This window comes from Quercus suber, unplaced genomic scaffold (assembly GCF_002906115.3).
Source record: "Quercus suber isolate HL8 unplaced genomic scaffold, Cork oak 2.0 scaffold_121, whole genome shotgun sequence".
Classification (NCBI taxonomy): Eukaryota; Viridiplantae; Streptophyta; class Magnoliopsida; order Fagales; family Fagaceae; genus Quercus; species Quercus suber.
In genome coordinates, this window is record NW_027069586.1 from 592,144 (window position 1) to 612,203 (window position 20,060).

At 34.7% G+C, this 20,060-nt stretch overlaps 3 protein-coding genes across 3 annotated transcripts in view; all 3 read left to right on the forward strand.

Annotated features, from left to right (window-relative positions):
- Positions 1–333: 333 nt before the first annotated feature.
- LOC136068556 ((+)-neomenthol dehydrogenase-like) lies at positions 334–5,051 on the forward strand. Its single transcript, XM_065775879.1, has 2 exons — positions 334–477; positions 4,677–5,051. Exons 1-2 carry the CDS (start codon positions 334–336, stop codon positions 5,049–5,051), a joined length of 519 nt encoding a protein of 172 aa, XP_065631951.1.
- Positions 5,052–13,536: 8,485 nt separating this feature from the next.
- On the forward strand, positions 13,537–16,723 carry LOC112007699 ((+)-neomenthol dehydrogenase). The gene is made up of 5 exons (XM_065775880.1): positions 13,537–13,621; positions 13,708–13,954; positions 14,629–14,726; positions 15,381–15,564; positions 16,301–16,723. Exons 1-5 carry the CDS (start codon positions 13,602–13,604, stop codon positions 16,679–16,681), a joined length of 930 nt encoding a protein of 309 aa, XP_065631952.1. The 5' UTR covers positions 13,537–13,601; the 3' UTR covers positions 16,682–16,723.
- A 1,319-nt stretch (positions 16,724–18,042) lies between these two features.
- The window catches only part of LOC112007690 (uncharacterized), an 8,306-nt gene continuing 6,288 nt past the window's right edge, over positions 18,043–20,060 (forward strand). The window contains 4 exon segments of the mRNA XM_065775867.1: positions 18,043–18,062; positions 18,178–18,368; positions 18,874–18,929; positions 19,849–20,020. Coding sequence (XP_065631939.1) covers positions 18,043–18,062; positions 18,178–18,368; positions 18,874–18,929; positions 19,849–20,020 — 439 coding nt within the window.

Consider the following 20,060-nt stretch of genomic DNA (forward strand, 5'->3'; position numbering starts at 1 on the left):
TTTTAGGTTACAGTGACGTTTTTTAAAAAATGTTGCGAAAGGATCACTCTTTAGCGGTATTTTTTAAAAACGTCACAATATACTAATTATAGCAGCGTATTTAAATACGTCGCTAAAAAAATGCCACCTAAACCTAGATTTCTTGTAGTGTTTGTTAGAAGGATTTTATTCTTGTTAGTGGGGGTTGTGGAGTTGGTCATTACAAGGAAAATACCCAATCTACAGTGTCCTATCCAATATAGGCTTTGAATTTGAAGTATGGCGTGTTAACTTCCAAAAGGACTAAGTTTTTTCTTATCAATGCAGGAAGGGGTAGGAGTTGATTTGAGTGCAATGCTGACTCAAACGTATGAGTTAGCTGAAGAATGTCTACAAACAAACTACTATGGTGCCAAAAGAATGGTTGAAGTGCTTATTACCCTCCTCCAGTTATCTTATTCACCAACAATTGTCAATGTTTCCAAAAACTTACTTAGTGTATAACACTTGTGAATGTTTAGACTCCCAAATACAAATTTTCCAATACAAGCTTATATTCAAACAATGTATGTACGGAATATGAACTATAAGCAATATCCAAAAAAGCAAACTACTCTAATCCATTAATTAATCACAACCAACAGAGATTAAAAGTAAAAAGTAAGGGAAAGAGAGATGCAAATACAAGATAACACTGGTACATGTTATCGAAGAGGAAATCGAAAAACTCGGCGAAAAACCTCTCCGCCGCCTTTCAAGTGGTAAATGATCCACTAGAAAATCAGTTGAGACACATGAATAGCAATAGACCCAAGCCTAATTTACCCAGTGCACCTAAGCCCTCCAAGCTTCTTACTCCAATAAGGTTATGTTGAATTGTATCTTCTCTAGCTTCCCAGATTCCACAATTAGCCCATTGCATCAACCAATATAAATTGGTTCTCTTTTGAATTGCTTCCTAAACACCAAGAACCTTCTCACTACTCTGAATTTGGTGAGGTAAGGATTTGGTTTATGATCCTCTCTTGGGTATGACAATGGAGAGGGTGAGAGTAGAGGAATTTGGAGAATTAAGTGTATAAGATTGTGCATGAATCAATCTTATTTTTCTCTAGGGTTTCTCTCTCAAAATTCTTTCTTCCCTTCCTCTACATTTCATGGGTATAAAGGTATTTATAGTGAGGTATGAGATGAAATGTGAAAAGTCATTTTTCAGCAAAACAGTGTGCACTGGCGAGTCACTTCGCAATTAGGATGAGTCGCGAGTTTCAGTTGCTAGTTACTAGACTAGGCCAAACTGTACTTTTTGTCTTGTATTAATCTAGTTGTCCTGACTCTTCATCTTCCTGCATGCCTCACAAATGTGTTTCATTTTGGTAAGTCACCATTTGCGAGTTAGTCGTGAGTCTCCTTTTTGTTGCACACTCTTGATCAAATCTTCACATTGTCTCACACACAACCCTTACATTATTCCCACCTAAATACAGGGTTTCTAAATGCTAAATTACAAGCAAGTTTGGCACGGAATAAAGCCAACACATAGTTGAATAAATTCAACTTTACAGTTTTATCCTTCATGGAGAAGCTAAAGGTATCAAAAAGCATCATTTGCGTATTTATGACACCCTGATGAAAAGCTCAATCAAGTCTTGTACAAGTTATAAATTTGGTTTGAATACAACTATGCTGAATTGAAAGTAGATGATTTTGCTTAAGATTGGCTTAAATTGAGTCTTAGATACACATGATTAAATTTGATGCCACTGAAAATTTTGCCAACTTGAGTCTCTCCGATGATTTTGTTTATAACTGTAGAACTAATATAGACTCATTGTTTCACCTTGGTCTACTCTAACGATAAGAGTGATACTTCGAATACCAATGATCAACACTTTCGATTAGGAGTAGTCCTATTATTAATCGCATAAAAAAAGTTATTATTGATTTACGTTGTTGCTAATGTTGATTAAATACTATTGTTAATTTAGTGGATACTGGATACTTTGAGATGAAAGCCACGCCTAACTAGATATAATTTGTTTTTATACGAATATGAGTATATTCCCTTGGAAAATTGAGGGGAACGTTTTCCTTTCCTTTTTTCTTATTAACTGTTAAATATATTAGCAATGGTGGTTCTGTGTTATACCATGTCGTATTTGTGCGAGTAGATGCAAAAGGGAAAGCATAGAATAGGAATACTAAGAACAAGAGGGTTACGTGGTTCAGCCTTAATCATCTGCTTCTAGAAGAAATCGAAGAATTTCTTGGGAATCCTACAAGATCCATTCGTTCTTTTTTCTCTAACAGATGGTCAGAACTTCATCTGGGTTCGAATCCTACTGAGAGGTCCACTAGAGATCAGAAATTGTTGAAGAAAGAACAAGATGTTTCTTTTGTCCCTTCCAGGTGATCGGAAACGGGGGATTCTTTTGAGCAGCCTGTTTTAATAGGAAAGCCTTATATCTTGAAATTAATTCATCAAGTTGATGATAAAATACATGGATGTTCCAGCGAACATTATGCACTTGTTACACAACAACCCCTTAAAGGAAGGGCTAAGCAAGGAGGACAGGGAGGGCCCTAATTGGTAGAAAAAAACCCGCAACCCCTTGGGGTTATCCTGCACTTGGAAGAAGAAGTAGAAAAAGGAATAAATATAGTGATAATTTGATTCTTCGTCGCCGTAGCAAATAGGATAGGAGAGAAATAGAATTTGTTTCTTCGTCTTTAAAAATCAGTGATTTCATTTAGGTAAAGTAAGGGCTCGAAAGCGATATCTCGACTCCACCTATACCCTTTAGTTTTAGAGTTTTAGTTTCATGCTTTGCTTTTCATGGACGAACTCCTCATATTTTCACATCTAGGATTTACATATACAACATATATCACTGTCAAGAGTTAATTTCTTATTATTTAGATATTCCAATGAGGGGCAGGGCCAAGAGATTAGAAACTTGAGAAAACAAGGATTGGGTTGCGCCATAAATATGAAAGAGTATACAATAATGGTGTATTTGGCAAATCAAATATCATGGTCTAATAACGAACCATTCTAATTAGTTAATAATTTGTTGAAAGGATTCCTTGAAAGGTTTCATTAACTCCTAATTCATGTCGAGTAGACCTTGTTACTGTAAAAATTCTTAATTCATGAGTTGTAGGCCGTCCAAAGAGGAATCCCTTAAGGGCTACATCTTTATTATGTAAGAATATAGTACAATAATCTGTGTTACAATGAACCCTAACATAAGTATATATAGGCAACTAAACTCTAGACTACTAGTACAAGCAAGAGTGAGCTTGGGCCTATTATATTGGGCTAATATGTCTAATATATTTCTAACACCCTCCCTCAAACTCAAGGCAGAAGTTTGATGAAGGTTTGAACTTAGATAAGCATGAGAAGATCCCTTGGAGATGCCTTGAAGAATGTCTTTGAAGAAACCACAATAAAGAATGTGCTAATTGATCGATTTCGGAGTTTCAAATGAAGAAATGGAGTCCAAAATTGGAATCTATGCGAAAAACTAAGCAAAATAAGCACTTTCGAAAATTTTAAATTTTGGTCAAAAGTTAATGCAAAAGTCAAAGTCAAACCAAGTCAAAGTCAACGATCAAGACGGACAATGGTCAATGCTCTACACAGTCCGAGTTAGTTTCGGGTTTTACGGGTTGAGTCACAGATCGAACAATAGAGCTGTTGACATCATCCTGATGATGTGTCTCTAACATGGACTAGGGCTGACGTGGCTAGGGCTTGCATGGCATTGGTATGGCTAGATGACGTCATCGAATGATGTCAATCATAATGTCAGAAAGTTTTCCAGCAATGTATAGCGCGTGCATTACCACTGGCGCGTGGAAGCGAGGCTAGAAACCTAGGAAGCACATGAACGCACGTGTGATGTTAGATGAGAGCTAGATTCTTGGGTTCCATTGAGCGGCAAACAACAAGGCCTACATGGCAGTGCATGTGTCCAAAAGCTGATCTAGGAGTGAAGAATCTGTGGTGGCACGTGGAGTAAGTGTTGGAATTCTTTTTGGAGCGTGGTGGTGCGTGAAGATTCCGGTGGAGACCAGCTTCTTGGATTTTGGTCGCGAGAGGTCGCGGAGCATGTCTATGTGGTTGGTTTCATCAGTCGAAACCTCGATTTGCACAAATCTAAAAGGGGAGGCACAGATTGCTTGGGCTATGATTTGAGACATAACAACAAGGCAATGACGATGATCCGTGGAAGCTGTGTCATGCCGTGGAGTTCAGATCTAAAAACAAGCATGGTACTGTGGATCTATGCTATGCATGTATGAATCTTCTTAAATGTGTAGAAATGTTTGTTTGATGCCAAGAAGGAAGTTTGGCTCTAATACCATGTTAAATATATTAGCAATAGTGGTTTCGTATTATATCATGTTGTATATGCTAGAGTGGATGTGAAAGGGAAAACATAGAATATAAATGCTAAGAACACAAGGGTTATGTGGTTTAGCCTTTGGTATCAGAGCTCCAGATGATCAGGTGTGTTGTGGCTCATGTCATGTTGTATATGCTTTGAAACTAGTGTTCTTTCAAAATGGTATTCATGGAATCATATGAAACACTCCCTATAGATATGGATTTTTTGTTTTGACATTAAATTGTGAATAATTCTCCCATTAAAAATTAAAAATTAAATTATCTTCCAATGTTTTTCTAGGAGATACCAAATGAATGGGTTAAAGGAGTGTTAATTGATGCTGAAAGCCTTACAGAAGAAAGATTGGATGAGGTATTAAGTAAGTTTCTAAAAGATTTTGAGGATTCCTTGGAAGAAAAAGGTTGGCCTGCTTATGCATCTGCTTATATAGTCTCCAAAGCAGTTTTGAATGCCTACACAAGGATTTCGGCCAAGAAGTACCCATCTTTCTGCATAAATTGTGTTTACCCTGGCTATGTCAAGACAGATATAAACTACAACTGCGGTATCTTAGCAGTTGAAGAAGGTACTGAAAGAATTTTAAGGCTAGCACTAGTTCCAAGTGGAGGTCCTTCTGGCCTTTTCTTCTCTAATAATGAAGTGGCACCATTTTAATTGAAGACAATCTATTTCTATAAACTATTAAAATACATGGCCCTCTAATGGCTATACAATTCCCCTTGGGCTTATGTTCTCTGTCTATGATTTGTGATGTAATAATAATGCTGTACCTTTGTTAAGTCTCTTATCAATATGGGTTCCTTCAGGAAGAATCAATCTGTTTTTGGTGCTTCTTGGAAGCCAATGTTAGTTCTTGGTGATGATATGTTTCAAGAGAAATGTTACTGGTTTGCAAGGGATTGTCACAAACATTTGAGGGACCTTCCTCAATTACACTGGCTAAAGAGAGAGAGAGAGAGATAATCATTGCAATTTTCAAACTTAATTATCCAATCTCTCACATTATCATACACGAAAATCCGAAATACTCTCTCTCTCTACCAAAATTCAAAATTGGAAATTAAGTTTTTGTTTTCCTTCATCATGCCATGCATCGCCTTGCCAAAGTTAAATTAAAACTTATATTAAAAACATAAATAAATTATCATAACGAGCCAGTCCAGACACAAACCCAATTAAGAACCAAATAGTTCCCTTAGTTAGTAAGAAACCGTAGCAAAGAAATTGTCCAATAAAATCATAAGTTTCTTGTGGTGCTAAATAGAATTGATCATTTTAAATTGAGAGACTTAAGCTCATACACCATGTCAAGGTAAATTGATCAAGTACATACATACATATATATATATATATATATTATAGAGGAAAATACTTATTTAGATTGATCACAGTTAATACCCGTTTTTTATAAGAAGGGCCCAATAGCAGAAAAGCACAATATCAAAAGAAAATGAAGAAGGAAAAGATTTGAACCCAAAGGTAGAGGTTTGTAGCAAAATCAAACAAAAGGGAATTTTGTAATGAAATGAGTAGTAACAAAGTGAGAATGTACTGAGTAATGGTAGTGGCTGGACAACCAATGGATTATTGGACAGTCCTAAAGAGATGCCTATAACAAACCAAAAATAGTTGATAAAACACTAGGGGTAAAAGGGAGAAATCCCATGGAATCAATTCACTATAAAAAGGAGAAGTAGCCATAGATGAGAGGAGGAGCAACCCATGATAAGACAACAGTAAAAAGCTGAGAGAGAAAGGATTGCGAAAAAAGAAAAAAAAAAAGTGGTAAAAGAAGAGAGAAAGCATGGTAGAAAAAAAGGCATGCATTAATAGACCATCTTTTCCCTCCCTCTTAACAAACTCACTCTTTAGAATCACAAAAGTAGTAACAAGTAGTCATTTAGGCCCATTCTCCAAAGTGCTCAACTTTGATGGCAAACTCTTATGACAAGGTTGTTCAAGTTGAGGTTCGAGTTCCTTCTTAGTTCACTTTCTGCGGAAAGATTCAACACTCAACTTTGATTCTAAATACATATAATTTTAATCATTAGAACTTATATTTTTTGTATTAGTTGTTCTACCGTGGCATCTTTTATCATATTTGTTGTATTAGTTGTTCTGTCGTGGCATCTTTTATCATATTTGCTGTATTAGTTATTCGGTCATGGTATCCTTTATCATATTTGCTGTATTAGTTGTTCTACTGTGACATCTTTTATCATATTTGTTGCAATTGTTGTTCTGCCATGACATCCTTTATTATATTTGCTGTGTTAGTTGGTCTTGCGTGACACCCTTTATCATATTTGATGTATTGGTTGTTTTGTCATGTCAACTATTTTGCCATTTTACTCCCTTCTATTGTAGCTGACCCACTTGACCACACTCTCTACTTAATGTGTTTCATTGTCTACACCTCTAAAGTGCTTGGCTTGTGCACAAACTGGCCTGTAGCATGGTCCCCCTAAGGTACTGGGCTAGTCCTAACTTCTTGACCCATGATTCAAAAGGCCTAAACATAGCAAAACATAGAAAATAATAAAAATAAAAATAAAAATAAAAAGAAGAAAATGGTCTCAGGTCTAAAGTGTCCGTTTGGGAACAGTTTATTTAGCTGAAACTGAAAACTTTTTACTGAAATTTTTCTTTTCTTCCAATGGCTGTGCGTGGAAACTGCAGGTAAGGTTTCTTGTTTGCGTAAAATAATCTGCAAGCGCATAGAATCGTAACAAGTAGTAAAGTGTTTTTAGAAAACGAATGTCGAACTCACAGGGATTAACTATGTTATTGAATACCGAAATTTACTAAATTAAGTACTATTTGGAAAATCGAAAATAGATGGAACGTTCTACTATTTGAATTAAATTAAACTATTTAATAAAAATAAATCTATGAATAAAAAATTAACAAAGCTTAAAATCTAAAAGTGTAAAAATATGATAAGAATGGATCTAGAGCAGTTGATTTCACCTAACAAATCCCACACAATTTATTCTTCCTAATTATTAAATTCTAATAATCTCCCGTTGATGATTAAAAATTCCTTAAGTATTTGAACCCAAAGGTAGAGGTTTGTAGCAAAATCAAACAAAAGGGAATTTTGTAATGAAATGAGTAGTAACAAAGTGAGAATGTACTGAGTAATGGTAGTGGCTGGACAACCAATGGATTATTGGACAGTCCTAAAGAGATGCCTATAACAAACCAAAAATAGTTGATAAAACACTAGGGGTAAAAGGGAGAAATCCCATGGAATCAATTCACTATAAAAAGGAGAAGTAGCCATAGATGAGAGGAGGAGCAACCCATGATAAGACAACAGTAAAAAGCTGAGAGAGAAAGGATTGCGAAAAAAGAAAAAAAAAAGTGGTAAAAGAAGAGAGAAAGCATGGTAGAAAAAAAGGCATGCATCAATAGACCATCTTTTCCCTCCCTCTTAACAAACTCACTCTTTAGAATCACAAAAGTAGTAACAAGTAGTCATTTAGGCCCATTCTCCAAAGTGCTCAACTTTGATGGCAAACTCTTATGAGAAGGTTGTTCAAGTTGAGGTTCGAGTTCCTTCTTAGTTCACTTTCTGCGGAAAGATTCAACACTCAACTTTGATTCTAAATACATATAATTTTAATCATTAGAACTTATATTTGTTGTATTAGTTGTTCTACCGTGGCATCTTTTATCATATTTGTTGTATTAGTTGTTCTGTCGTGGCATCTTTTATCATATTTGCTGTATTAGTTATTCGGTCATGGTATCCTTTATCATATTTGCTGTATTAGTTGTTCTACTGTGACATCTTTTATCATATTTGCTGCAATTGTTGTTCTGCCATGACATCCTTTATTATATTTGCTATGTTAGTTGGTCTTGCGTGACACCCTTTATCATATTTGATGTATTGGTCGTTTTTTCATGTCAACTATTTTGCCATTTTACTCCCTTCTATTGTAGCTGACCCACTTGACCACACTCTCTACTTAATGTGTTTCATTGTCTACACCTCTAAAGTGCTTGGCTTGTGCACAAACTGGCCTGTAGCATGGTCCCCCTAAGGTATTGGGCTAGTCCTAACTTCTTGACCCATGATTCAAAAGGCCTAAACATAGCAAAACATAGAAAATAATAAAAATAAAAATAAAAATAAAAAGAAGAAAATGGTCTCAGGTCTAAAGTGTCCGTTTGGGAACAGTTTATTTAGCTGAAACTGAAAACTTTTTACTGAAAATTTTCTTTTCTTCCAATGGTTGTGCGTGGAAACTGTAGGTAAGGTTTCTCCGGCTCTAAATTTAGGAAGTTTGAATATTCAATGGCTAGCAATTGTCCCACACTTACAAGAAAGACATGGGTTTATTATTTTAGTACCTATAGGCCTCAGTTTATGAACCTAATATATCATTATATTAATGGAAAAAGGCTACTATAATTGTTATTATATTAGATTAGGAATGATGCAACGGCTGTATGTCAGGAAAGGAGTACTCCATAGGCTTTGAGAGTTGTATCTGATAAAGTAATAGGCCTGGACTTTATCAATTTAAGTTTGTCACCATGTGAAAGGGAAAAGATTGATTTATGGTTGATATTTATCTTCTTTATCATCCTTCTAGTGATGTGTATTCATCTCTGATTTATTGTAGGAGGCAGCAGTGCTTTTCAAGCCTAGAATATCTTTTTAGCCCCGATAACGTAGGAATAAGAAATTATATATTATCTAATTTAACTGTCATCCACGCAATGCCATTGTTCAGAAATTTGACCAACAATATTTTTAAGCTTTGCAGCATCAAGGGAATAACGGGTTAGCCGTGGGATTGATAAATTAAGGTATAATATTAGCTTCAACTATAAATTAGATTGATCAGATATCTATCATTCAGTCATATTGAAGTTTCATGAATATCTATGATTATATTAATGGAAAAATCTAATTAGGCAGCAATATTTTTAAACCCAAAAATCTAATCAAAGTTGAAAGTGAATGGGATAGTTAAGTGAATATATGGAAAATTTTGGAAATATCAATGTTGTCCAAAATTATATTGTTTAAGTATGAAAACAAATTTTAGTGGGAAATTTGTGTATTGATGGACCTATGTTTGGAGTTACTAGGTTCTAATTCTACTGATTTATTGTGACTTAAGGGTGGTTAATTTCATTTTTGCAACTAAGAGGTAAGCGGTGTTTACTAATTTGAGGATTTTCCCAAAAAAGGTTTTGATTATGAAACTATTCTTAAATAAAAGAAATATGTTGATATTCTATAAATATATTGATATCCTATAAAAGTTTGATGTGCACATTGTATGGAAACGTTGACTATTCGTTATATGAAAAACTTGTGGGATAACCTAAACTTATTTAAACTTGTATGTGTGGATAAATCTTTGTATTTTTTATGAGTATTATGACTGGATTGTTTGTTGTGGGCATCTTGAAATTTGTTTTGAATCCTATGGCAAGTCGTGATTAAAAGCTCAGTGTTGTATTTAGTCCTTAGTAAGGGACAATTATATTGTAACTAGTCCTTAGTAAGAGACGGTCCCAAAAAAGGGGATAGTGCACATTTGGTAACTCCTTAGTAAGGGAGTATACCATTGAGGATCTGAAAAGGGAGCTCCNTACATTGAGATCTGAAAAGGGAGCTCCTTAGCAAGGAGTGCACCTTTAGATTCCAAAGGAACTACCCACAAAGAAAAGGATGAAAAACGGAATTCCAATCCTTAAAGGAGACAGCACAACTGTCAATGGAGCGTAAACGTTACCACGAAAAGTATAGGAAATTGTTTGTATAATGTGTTGGTAAATCATAATGGCTCACAATATAATGATATTTTTTATATGAAATATTTGATGTTAAAATTATAGATAGTTTTGCAAATTATAACTTTGTTGTATGGAATATTCATTTAAAAGTTTGTTCCCACACCCCCAGTATTAATGATTCCACTTATTGAGTTATCTCACCCCCCCCCCCCCCTCTTATTCCTCTTAAGATACATTAGAGGGATCATTGGAGTAGAGATCTTGAAGATAACAGTTACAAATTATATTGTGAAATTGAGGATTTCATTTATTTTTATGGTATTGAATATTGTACTGGATAATTATTTTAGGATATTTTATCATTGGTGGAATTAGAGCTCTGACAATTGTGATGAGATTTTAGGTTGTTGGGTGCTTTTATTTAATATTTTTATGGATTATTTAATTGAATAGATTTATTTTTATGTTTTTGGGGCATTACAATTGAAACTCTTCATCGAATACCTTCACCATACACAATAAAATTTTATCATTCATAAATTTTTACTTTATCATTCTACACTGAGTCTAGGTGCATATTTAGCTTACTTAGTTTTTAATGAACATCCATTTAGGAAGGGGAAAAAAAAAGATAATAAAAGGCATGTGTCATTGATTTTTCCATTAGATATTATAAATTTTCATTGAATTTTCCATTAGATAAATTATAAATTTTGAAGATTTAAACCTAGAAAATCAATGTTCTTTAGGTAATAAATAAAACATCTTATATCACAATTCAAACTTTCTAAGCATTATTACCATCTAAAACTTAAAATATGTGAAGAAAATTTTTTTGATGTTAAAATTTAGTGGGAGTATTTTAGACATTACACAATTGATATATTTTAAGAATCATATGCTTTTATTAGGGTTTAACCAAGAGAATAACAATATGACATATTTGCTATTTTCCAAAATATTAATGGAAAAAATTACTTGATTTTAAAGTTTAAGAAGGAATTGTGAACTACCTTAAACATAAAGAATGAAAAATGTTTTAATCCTAAGTTTTTTTTTTTTTTTTTGCCTTCGTATAAAACTGTGTTTTCATGTAAAATGGTGCATAAAGATAGAAAATACAATAATAAAAAAATACAAAAAGTTTATCCAAGAAAACTGTATGTAAGGTAGTGAATTTTGGCTTAACAAAACTAACTAAACCAAAAAAAAAAAAAATCTAGAAACACAACAAAATGGTATAATATGTTCATAATACATTTATAATTTTGTTATATTTTAATTTGATTTGTAAAGAATTGACACTTCAGAAATTGTGAATATATTACAACGACAACAAGATGTCTTAATATTTTCACAAAAGAAATGCTATGTCTACAATATTTTTAAAATAAATCATAAGCAGTAGGTTATTACGAGTTGTTATTAGTGGGTAAAAAAATAATTTCATTTGGTAAGTTTAAATTAAAACCAACAATAATTTACTATAAATGATTTATTATGAAAGTGTTGTGAAAAATGTTGTGAATGTAGATATAGCATGATGAGATGAAAAAAAAATGTTGAAACTAAAAATATATATATATATATATCAAACTTAAATTTACCACAAATGTTGCGTTGTGAGAAATGTTTGAAAGTGAAATTTTTTATGCATGTGGTAGTTATTATGGCATGATGAGATGAAAAAAAAAATGATGACATTGATATTTCAGGTCCCAAAGTTTTGTGTGAGTGCAGGTAAGTAAGTGACAAAAAAAACTAAGGTGGTAGGCTGGTAGCTAAATGGCGAAGGATATTAAATAAAGTAATGAAAGAAACAAGATTCGGATAACCTGAACAGATGGAGAGATGTATGATGTCATTGGTGTGTGACGTGTGTTCCCACTCTTCTAGTAATGTTTGCTTTTCACATGGAAATCTCCCTCCCTCTGTAGACGTAATCAATGACGACAATAAAAGAAGAAGCACCCTATTAAAGAAGAAGCACCCTATTGAAAATTAAAAAAATTGTTAATATTTTTTTAATTTTTTTAAAAAATTTCAAAAATGAAAAATAATTTATGCCCAAAGCACACATTAACAAAATCCTTAAATTATTATACAAAAGAAAAGTGGTTTTCATATTCATTCGTTTAATTTTCTTCTTCTCACTCTTGGTACGTATAATTTTCTTCTTCTTTTTATTTTTTATTTTTTATACAATGATCCTTATTTTTAGTTGTAGCTTGAGTTTGGATGGAGTTGAAACTCACTTTCAGTTGTGTCTGCGTCAAAATTAGAACTGTTTATGGGATTTATAAATATTTTTTTAATAAAATTTTTATTCAAATTGGATCTCATGATACTATTCACATATTTAAAAATTATTTTACTACAGTGTTTTTAGTTTTCAATTTTCAACAATAAGTAGTATCCAAACAGACTTGTAATTGATTTCAATATAATATTTTATTTTGACCTATAAAGAATTAAAATTTCAACAATTATAAAAATATTGGTCAATTTGTTGTATTAATATTATATATATGTATATATATCTCTAAAGAATTAAAATTAAAAAAATTATAAAAATATTGTAACGATTTATTAATATAAACGGGTCTTATATGTATCTAAAAAATTAGGGGAAAAAAAAAAAGACCCGGTGATATTATCCAAAAAAAAAGGGAAAAAAAGAACGCTAATAAACGGTATATCTTGACAAAACCTAAAAAGTAGTGTAGCTACTACTAGGGCTGTCCAGATTGATCCGGTAACCCGATTCACCCGAAGAACCGACTGGATCTGACCCGAATCCGGCCGACCCGACTGCTCCGGCCGGTCGGCGGCGGGTCTTCACCACTAGAAACCGATTCCGGTGGATCAGTTTCGGTTTTCCGACCTTAAAACCCGAAAAACCCGAACCGACCGAAAGATTTTCAGATTCCTGTCAAAAATTCCAGATTCCGGCCAAAAATTCCAGAATCCGGCGATTATTTTCCAGAATCCGGCGAAGAAACCCAGATTCCGACAATATATCTCTTTGATCCGATGAGATTTTGACCGAATCTGGCGAAATCTCATCAAATCCGGTGAGATTTTCGCCAGATCTGGCGAAATCTCACCGGATCTAAGGGAAATATCGCTGGAATCTAGAAAACGATCGCCGGAACTGGGTTTCGTCGCCGGATCTGTGCTTTTTTCCCCGTTTTCTCGCCATTTTCTCAGATCTAAGAGTCCGACCGACCCGCCCGCACCCGTTGATTGTCTAAACCGCCCGACCCGATTACTCCGGCGGGTCGGCGGCGGGTCTAATTTTTTCTCACCCGATTCCGGCGGGTCGATTCCGGGTTGGGCACAAACCCGACCCAGACCGACCCGTGGACAGTCCTAGCTACTACTGAAGTTTTACACAACACAGCTTTCACTATTGCAATAGTGTCCCAAGTTTCATCATTAATGGCAGAAGCTACAAAGAAGTACTTTGCTTCTTCTTTCATGGTGTTTTCGCAATAGTGCCATGACACAGTGTTTTATTTATACTTTTCTTTTTCTTTTTTCTCAGGTATGCAGTTGTTACAGGGGCCAATAAGGGGATTGGCTTCGAAATATGCAGGAAGTTGGCCTCAAATGGGATCGTGGTGGTGCTAACTGCTAAAGATGAGAAAAAAGGCCTTGAAGCTGTTGAAAAGCTAAGAGAGTTTGGGCTGTCTGACCACGTTGTATTTCATCAGCTTGATGTGGCGGATCCTGCTAGTATAGCTTCCTTTGCAGATTTCATTAAAACCAAATATGGGAAGCTCGATATATTGGTACTTTTGAAATGTTTCTGGTGGTTTAACTAGCCATTTGAATTACTGTTTGGAAACCGAGATTCTTCTTCTTCTTCTTATTATTATTTTTGTATGTTATTGACTATATTTTGAGTCAATTGGATGATATTTACTATTCAATCTATAAAGTTTTATCTTTTATGCATAGTTTTAATATATAAAAAAATGAAATTTAAGTATTTTAAAGATGATATAGTCACTGACCTTTTGATCCTTCTAAAATTTTGCAAGCATATGATTATCTATACATATATTATGTTGTGTATCATTGTTTAAAGTTATTCTTGAATCAACTCTTTGAATATGTATGACAAAGAAGAGGAAAGAGGGGCAGAAGATATTGGAAATTTTAATATGATAAAAGTGTAGACTGTAGAGACTAAACAGCAAGCACAACTTTGCTTTAAATTGCATAAAAATCTGCACATCAACTCCATCGATGAATTTTCAACAAGAACTAAAGCTTTGTTGTAAATTGCTCTTGTTATAATCCCATCTTATGTACAAATTTTAAAATTTGATGTGATTGGTCAATTATCAGTATAATAGAGACTCTAAATAATACTTGCTTCGGGTCATCTTGTTCTTGATCCTGTTTTTGGTTTAATTTACAAAATAAAATAAATGATGACAAATCTTAAAATTCTATGCAGGTCAACAACGCCAGGATCGCTGGATCTATAATAGATGGAGATGCTTTAGCTGCTTCAGGTCTTGGTAAGGTAAGTTATGAAAGTATGATATTTTTTCATTGCCAAAAAATAAGAAAAGGGTGAGTGGACTTGGATGAAACTTTGAGAAAGAGTGACTTGACTGTAGTCCTAACAAAGTAACTTTGAGAAACTTCAGGTCTTGTTATAACTCTTGTTGATCATTGTAGTCCTAACAAAGTAAGAAAGAATCTTAAGCCAAATCATTATTATTAAGCCAAAGCCCTCTTGCAAATTGAAAGTAAAGAACCTATTAGGCTGTGGGTTCAAGTCTAGAAATCAGTCTCTCCAATAAAAATTAAGACTAAGGTTATCTACCAATCACCTTCCTCAGACTCCACAAAAAGGGATTTTGTGCATTAGGTATGACTTTTTTATGATATTGGTCATGTTCTAGAAAGAAAACCCATATAAAACAACACTAGCATCGATTAACTTTGACTAAAGCGGCTTTAGTCAAAGTTACCGTATTGTGTCTGGTAGCTGATTAGCTTTTTCTAATTCCTTGTTGCGCTCCCTATGAAATCTTGCAATGTTTGGCCACAAAATTATAGATGCTTTTACCATAAGTATAGTGTATTTGGGTCTTCAGACTGGGGTTGGGAAGCTAAGTAAGTACTATTGTTAAGCAACCTGTCTCTGCCTACCATTTTCTTTGTACAATTGGCTTGGAGGAGAATGAATTTTCTTCTCATTGATGCAGGAGGTGTCAATGTGGATTGGAGTAAAATAGTGACCGACACTTATGAGTTAGCTGAAGAGTGCCTGAAAACAAACTACTATGGCGCCAAAGGAATGATGGAAGCACTTCTTCCAATCCTCCAGTTGTCCAATTCACCAAGGATTGTTAATGTTTCCTCCTCCATGGGACACTTAGAGGTATGAAACTGCAGATAAAATTTCTGGAACCTATTAGAACTTAGAATTAATTTTTATACAAGTTTTGATTTGGTTTTGAAATTTATTACAAGCAAATGTTTTGGAACGAGCCAACACTAAATCCCAATCAAAAGTAGATGGTCCAACTTATAACTGGCTTAAGAATAGATCCACGTATCATTATTTGTTTCAGTGCCACTTGAAACTTCACCAATTTGAGTCCCATCTAAGTGTTATGTACTTTTTTTTTAATGGACTGGATAGTGGATACTTATGTAGTTAAGCCATTTATGGTTTGAGGCAGTTTCATTTCACTATCTAAAAAGTTGAACTTTTGCCCTCTTGAGGTTATCTTTGTTGTGCTTCCATAACACATTTCCATCCCAACAGTTAAAAAGCCAAAATAAACCCCATTCTCTCTCTCTCTCTCTCTCTCTCTCTCTCTCTCTCAACACGCACACATTCTGCCATCAAACTCAAATGGCTACCAGTCTAGAACCCAATGGCTGCCAGTCTATTTCTTTGCTACTAATTAATCACTATTACTGTTTTCGAAGGAAGTTACTGCCTTTCTTTCTTACAAATTGATGGGACTATAAGAAGCACTCCTCTTATTTACTTTCTAAAAGAGGTACAGAGTCTCTTTTCTTCTTCTTCTTCTTTTTTCAAATTAAACTGTAATTCATTTTCCCATTAATCAAAAATTAAAGTGAGTTTTCTTCTTCTGCTGTTTCAGAAAATACCAAATGAATGGGCTAAAGAAGTGTTAGGTGATGCTGAAAGCCTAACAGAAGAAAGAGTAGATGAGGTATTGAATGAATATCTGAAAGATTTTAAAGAGGATTCCTTGGAAACCAAAGGCTGGCCTAGATATTCGTCTCCTTATATAATTTCAAAAGCAGCTATGAATGCCTGCACAAGGATTGTGGCCAAAAAGTACCCATCTTTCCGAGTCAATTGCGTCTGCCCTGGCTATGTCAAGACAGATATAAACTACAACAATGGCTATTTGACAACTGATGAAGGTGCTGAAAGTGTTGTAAAGTTAGCGCTCCTGCCCAACGATGGTCCTTCTGGCCTCTTCTTTTATCGGAATGAAGTGACAACTTTTGATTAAGATTTTTCATTTCTACTACTTCTCAAAGATACAAATACTAATAAGTCTTCACTTGGGGTATGTAATGTCAATTATATGCTATTTGTAATGAAACTTTTAAGAATCTTTTGTTTGTTGGTGTGGATGAGTGATTCAAACACTTCTGCTCTTTGTTGCTTGTTCCAAATTGGTTATGAGTGAGTTCACTTATGCGTTTATAAGTAATTGCCCATGTTTTTTAATTTCTTGAAATGGTGGGCTTAGGGCTTATACATATAACTCATATGAGTGAGTGACAGAGTGAATGGCTTGTCACAATGCATGTGTGTAAGATCCAACAAGTTTGGGCCTTAATTTTTGTCTTTTTTTTGTCCCATTAGTGTTCATTGACTATTTGGATTAACGCATTTAATGTGCACAGTGACCGTTGAACTTCGGCCCATTGAAAACCTACTAGTCTATTTTTTCATTGGCTAATATAACACACTTCTAGGCCTCTTTAAGCTCGTTGAACGTTTAATATACATAGTGATTGTTGGGCTTTGGCCCATTGGAAATCCACTTGTCAATTTTTTTTTTCCTTGTCTAATATAACACACTTTCATGATCAAATCCTCTAGAATTTATAGGGTACTTTACTGCATCATCTTGACCCTTCATTTTGAATTAAATGGTTGGAGGTATGCCATATCATTAATTCATTAATAAAATCCTTAAAATAATAGTGCCACATTAGCAATTAAAAACCACATCTCTTTTATTATATTTTAATTTAGTATTTTACATATCTTATCTTCTTATAATTTTGGAAGATATTATAAAAACTAACCAATTAAGAATTTAATATATTTAGTATATACTTGTTTTCAATTTTTAGCTTTTATTTCAAGAAAAATAACAAGTAAACAAAGGAGATGGTGATGAAAAAAAAAAAAAGATGTGCTTATTGTTAGCCAACTTTAAGTCAAGTTCTTTGCCATCCGTTTTGATTAATGTTGAGAGTTAAACTTTTAAACCTCACCCATGTTGCTATGGACACCAATCAATCAGACAATATCTACTATAAAAATGTTGTCAAAATTTGTGTCCTATGCTTACAAAAAACAAAAGCCAAAGTAAAATTTTGAACCAATCACTCGGATAATATCAACTACAAAAAAAAGATTGGTCAAATTTTGTGTCCTAGGCTTACCGAAAACAAAAACAAAAGTTACTTTTTGCTAACCAAGTCATTATTTTTTATTTTTTGATAGGAACCCAGTCATTAGTATGGGGCACAATTCAACCCACACGCGAACATATCTCACAGCTGAATTTCTTCTAATTTAAGCAGTTTAGCACTGCTTTCACTTGTTACGAAAGTGTCCCAAGTTTTATCATCAATGGCAGAAGCAACAAAAAAGTACTTTGTTTCTTCTCTCATGTTGCTTTCGTAACAGTGCTATGACACAGCAATTTATTTGTACTTTTTTTTTTTATTGGTTTTAATTTTTATACTTTTTTTTTTTTCCTTTCAGGCATGCAGTTGTTACAGGGGCCAATAAGGGGATTGGTTTTGGAATATGCAGGAAATTGGCCTCAAATGGGATCATGGTGGTGCTAACTGCTAGAGATGAGAAAAAAGGCCTTGAAGCTGTTGAAAAGCTGAGAGAGTATGGGCTATCTGACCATGTGGTATTTCATCAGCTTGATGTGGCTGACCATGCTAGTATATCTTCCTTGGCGGGTTTAATTAAAACCAAATATGGGAAGCTTGATATATTGGTAAGTTTGAAAATGTTCCTAGTGCTTAAACGAGCCATTTGAATTTTGTAACTATTTGAAAGCTGTAACATTTTTTATTTATTTATTTTGAATATGAATGACATAGAATAGGAAAGAGAGGGGTAGAAGGTATTGGAAATATTGATATGAGTGTAGACTGTAGAGTCTAAACAGTTAACACTATACCTTGCTTAAAAATGCATAAAAATTTGCACATTGACTCAATCGATGAATTTTCAACTAGAACTAAAGCTATGTTGTGGACTACTCTTGTTATAATCCCATCTTATTTACTTCAAATTGAAAGTTTTGATATGATTGGTCAATTATCAAAAGATTAGAGATTCTCAACAATACTTGCTATGAGTTATATCTTGTTCATAAGTTGAACTTACAATATAAAATAAATGATAACAAATCTTAAATTTCTATGCTGGTCAACAACACAGGCATTCCTGGAGCTATAATTGATGGTGATGCTTTAGCTTATTCAGGTAATGATATGGTAAGTTCTGTGTTAGTGTATAGATTAGCCCATTGGGCTTAGCCTAGTATATTACTTGTACTATACTTCTATTACTTGTACTGCACACATACCTAACCTATATAAAGGCTCTCTTTTGTACATTGTTACATATATAATATTATACGGACTATTCAGTCATTCTCTCTCTTTATATTGTTAACATGGTATCAGAGCCATTGCTCTGACCTAGTGGTATTTTCCGGCGTTCTTCCGCTGCCCTCGCCTTCACTGGTAGCCACCGTCAGAAGCGAGTTACCGCCGTCACATCCAACCACTACCTCTCAGATCTAGTCTATTTATCAATCAAATCGTCAAATCGCAGATACGACGTGATAGATCAGACTTTCCCGCGCGCTCTCACGCGCCACCATAAGTTTCTGGCAGACGAAGACGCGCTACACGCGCCTCCACGCGCCGCCGCGAAGCTTCACGCGCTCACACGCGCCTCCACGCTCTCCCACGCACCTTCACGCGCTCCCACGCGCCGGTCACGCGCCTGCTCCGTTCCGCCTCTGCCACGTCAGCCCTAGTGACGTCATCCTGACACGTCAGCCCTAGTGACGTCATCCTGCCACGTCAGCCCTAGGTGACGTCATCCTGCCACGTCAGCATCCTGAGCCGTTGACCAAGCCGTTGACTTCTACCGTTGACTTTGACCGTTGACTTTGACCGTTGACTTTGACTGTTGACTTTGACCAAGTCAAATTTTTTCAACAGGACCTGTCTTGCTCAGTTTTTCGCGTAGATTCCGATTTTGGGCTCCATTTCTACATTTGAGGTCTCTAAATCTCATTTTTTGGTCATTTTCTTTATTATGGCTCAACAAAGTGAACGCGACATCATACGTCCTATCACCATTATGTTGGATGGTCCTACTAGCTATCATGCATGGTCTCAGAATATGACTGTTTTTCTCAAGGGTCGTAAACTGTGGAGATATGTGACTGGTTCAATTCCTAAGCCAGTACCAAACCCTAAGTCCAAAGTCATAGCTGCTGAAGAGTCTTCCACGACTACTGTTACAACAGATGATTATGAAGATCGCCTAGAGGAATGGGAGAGTATTCAGAGTAAGATCTTGTCTTGGTTTATTAATACCTCTATTCCCTC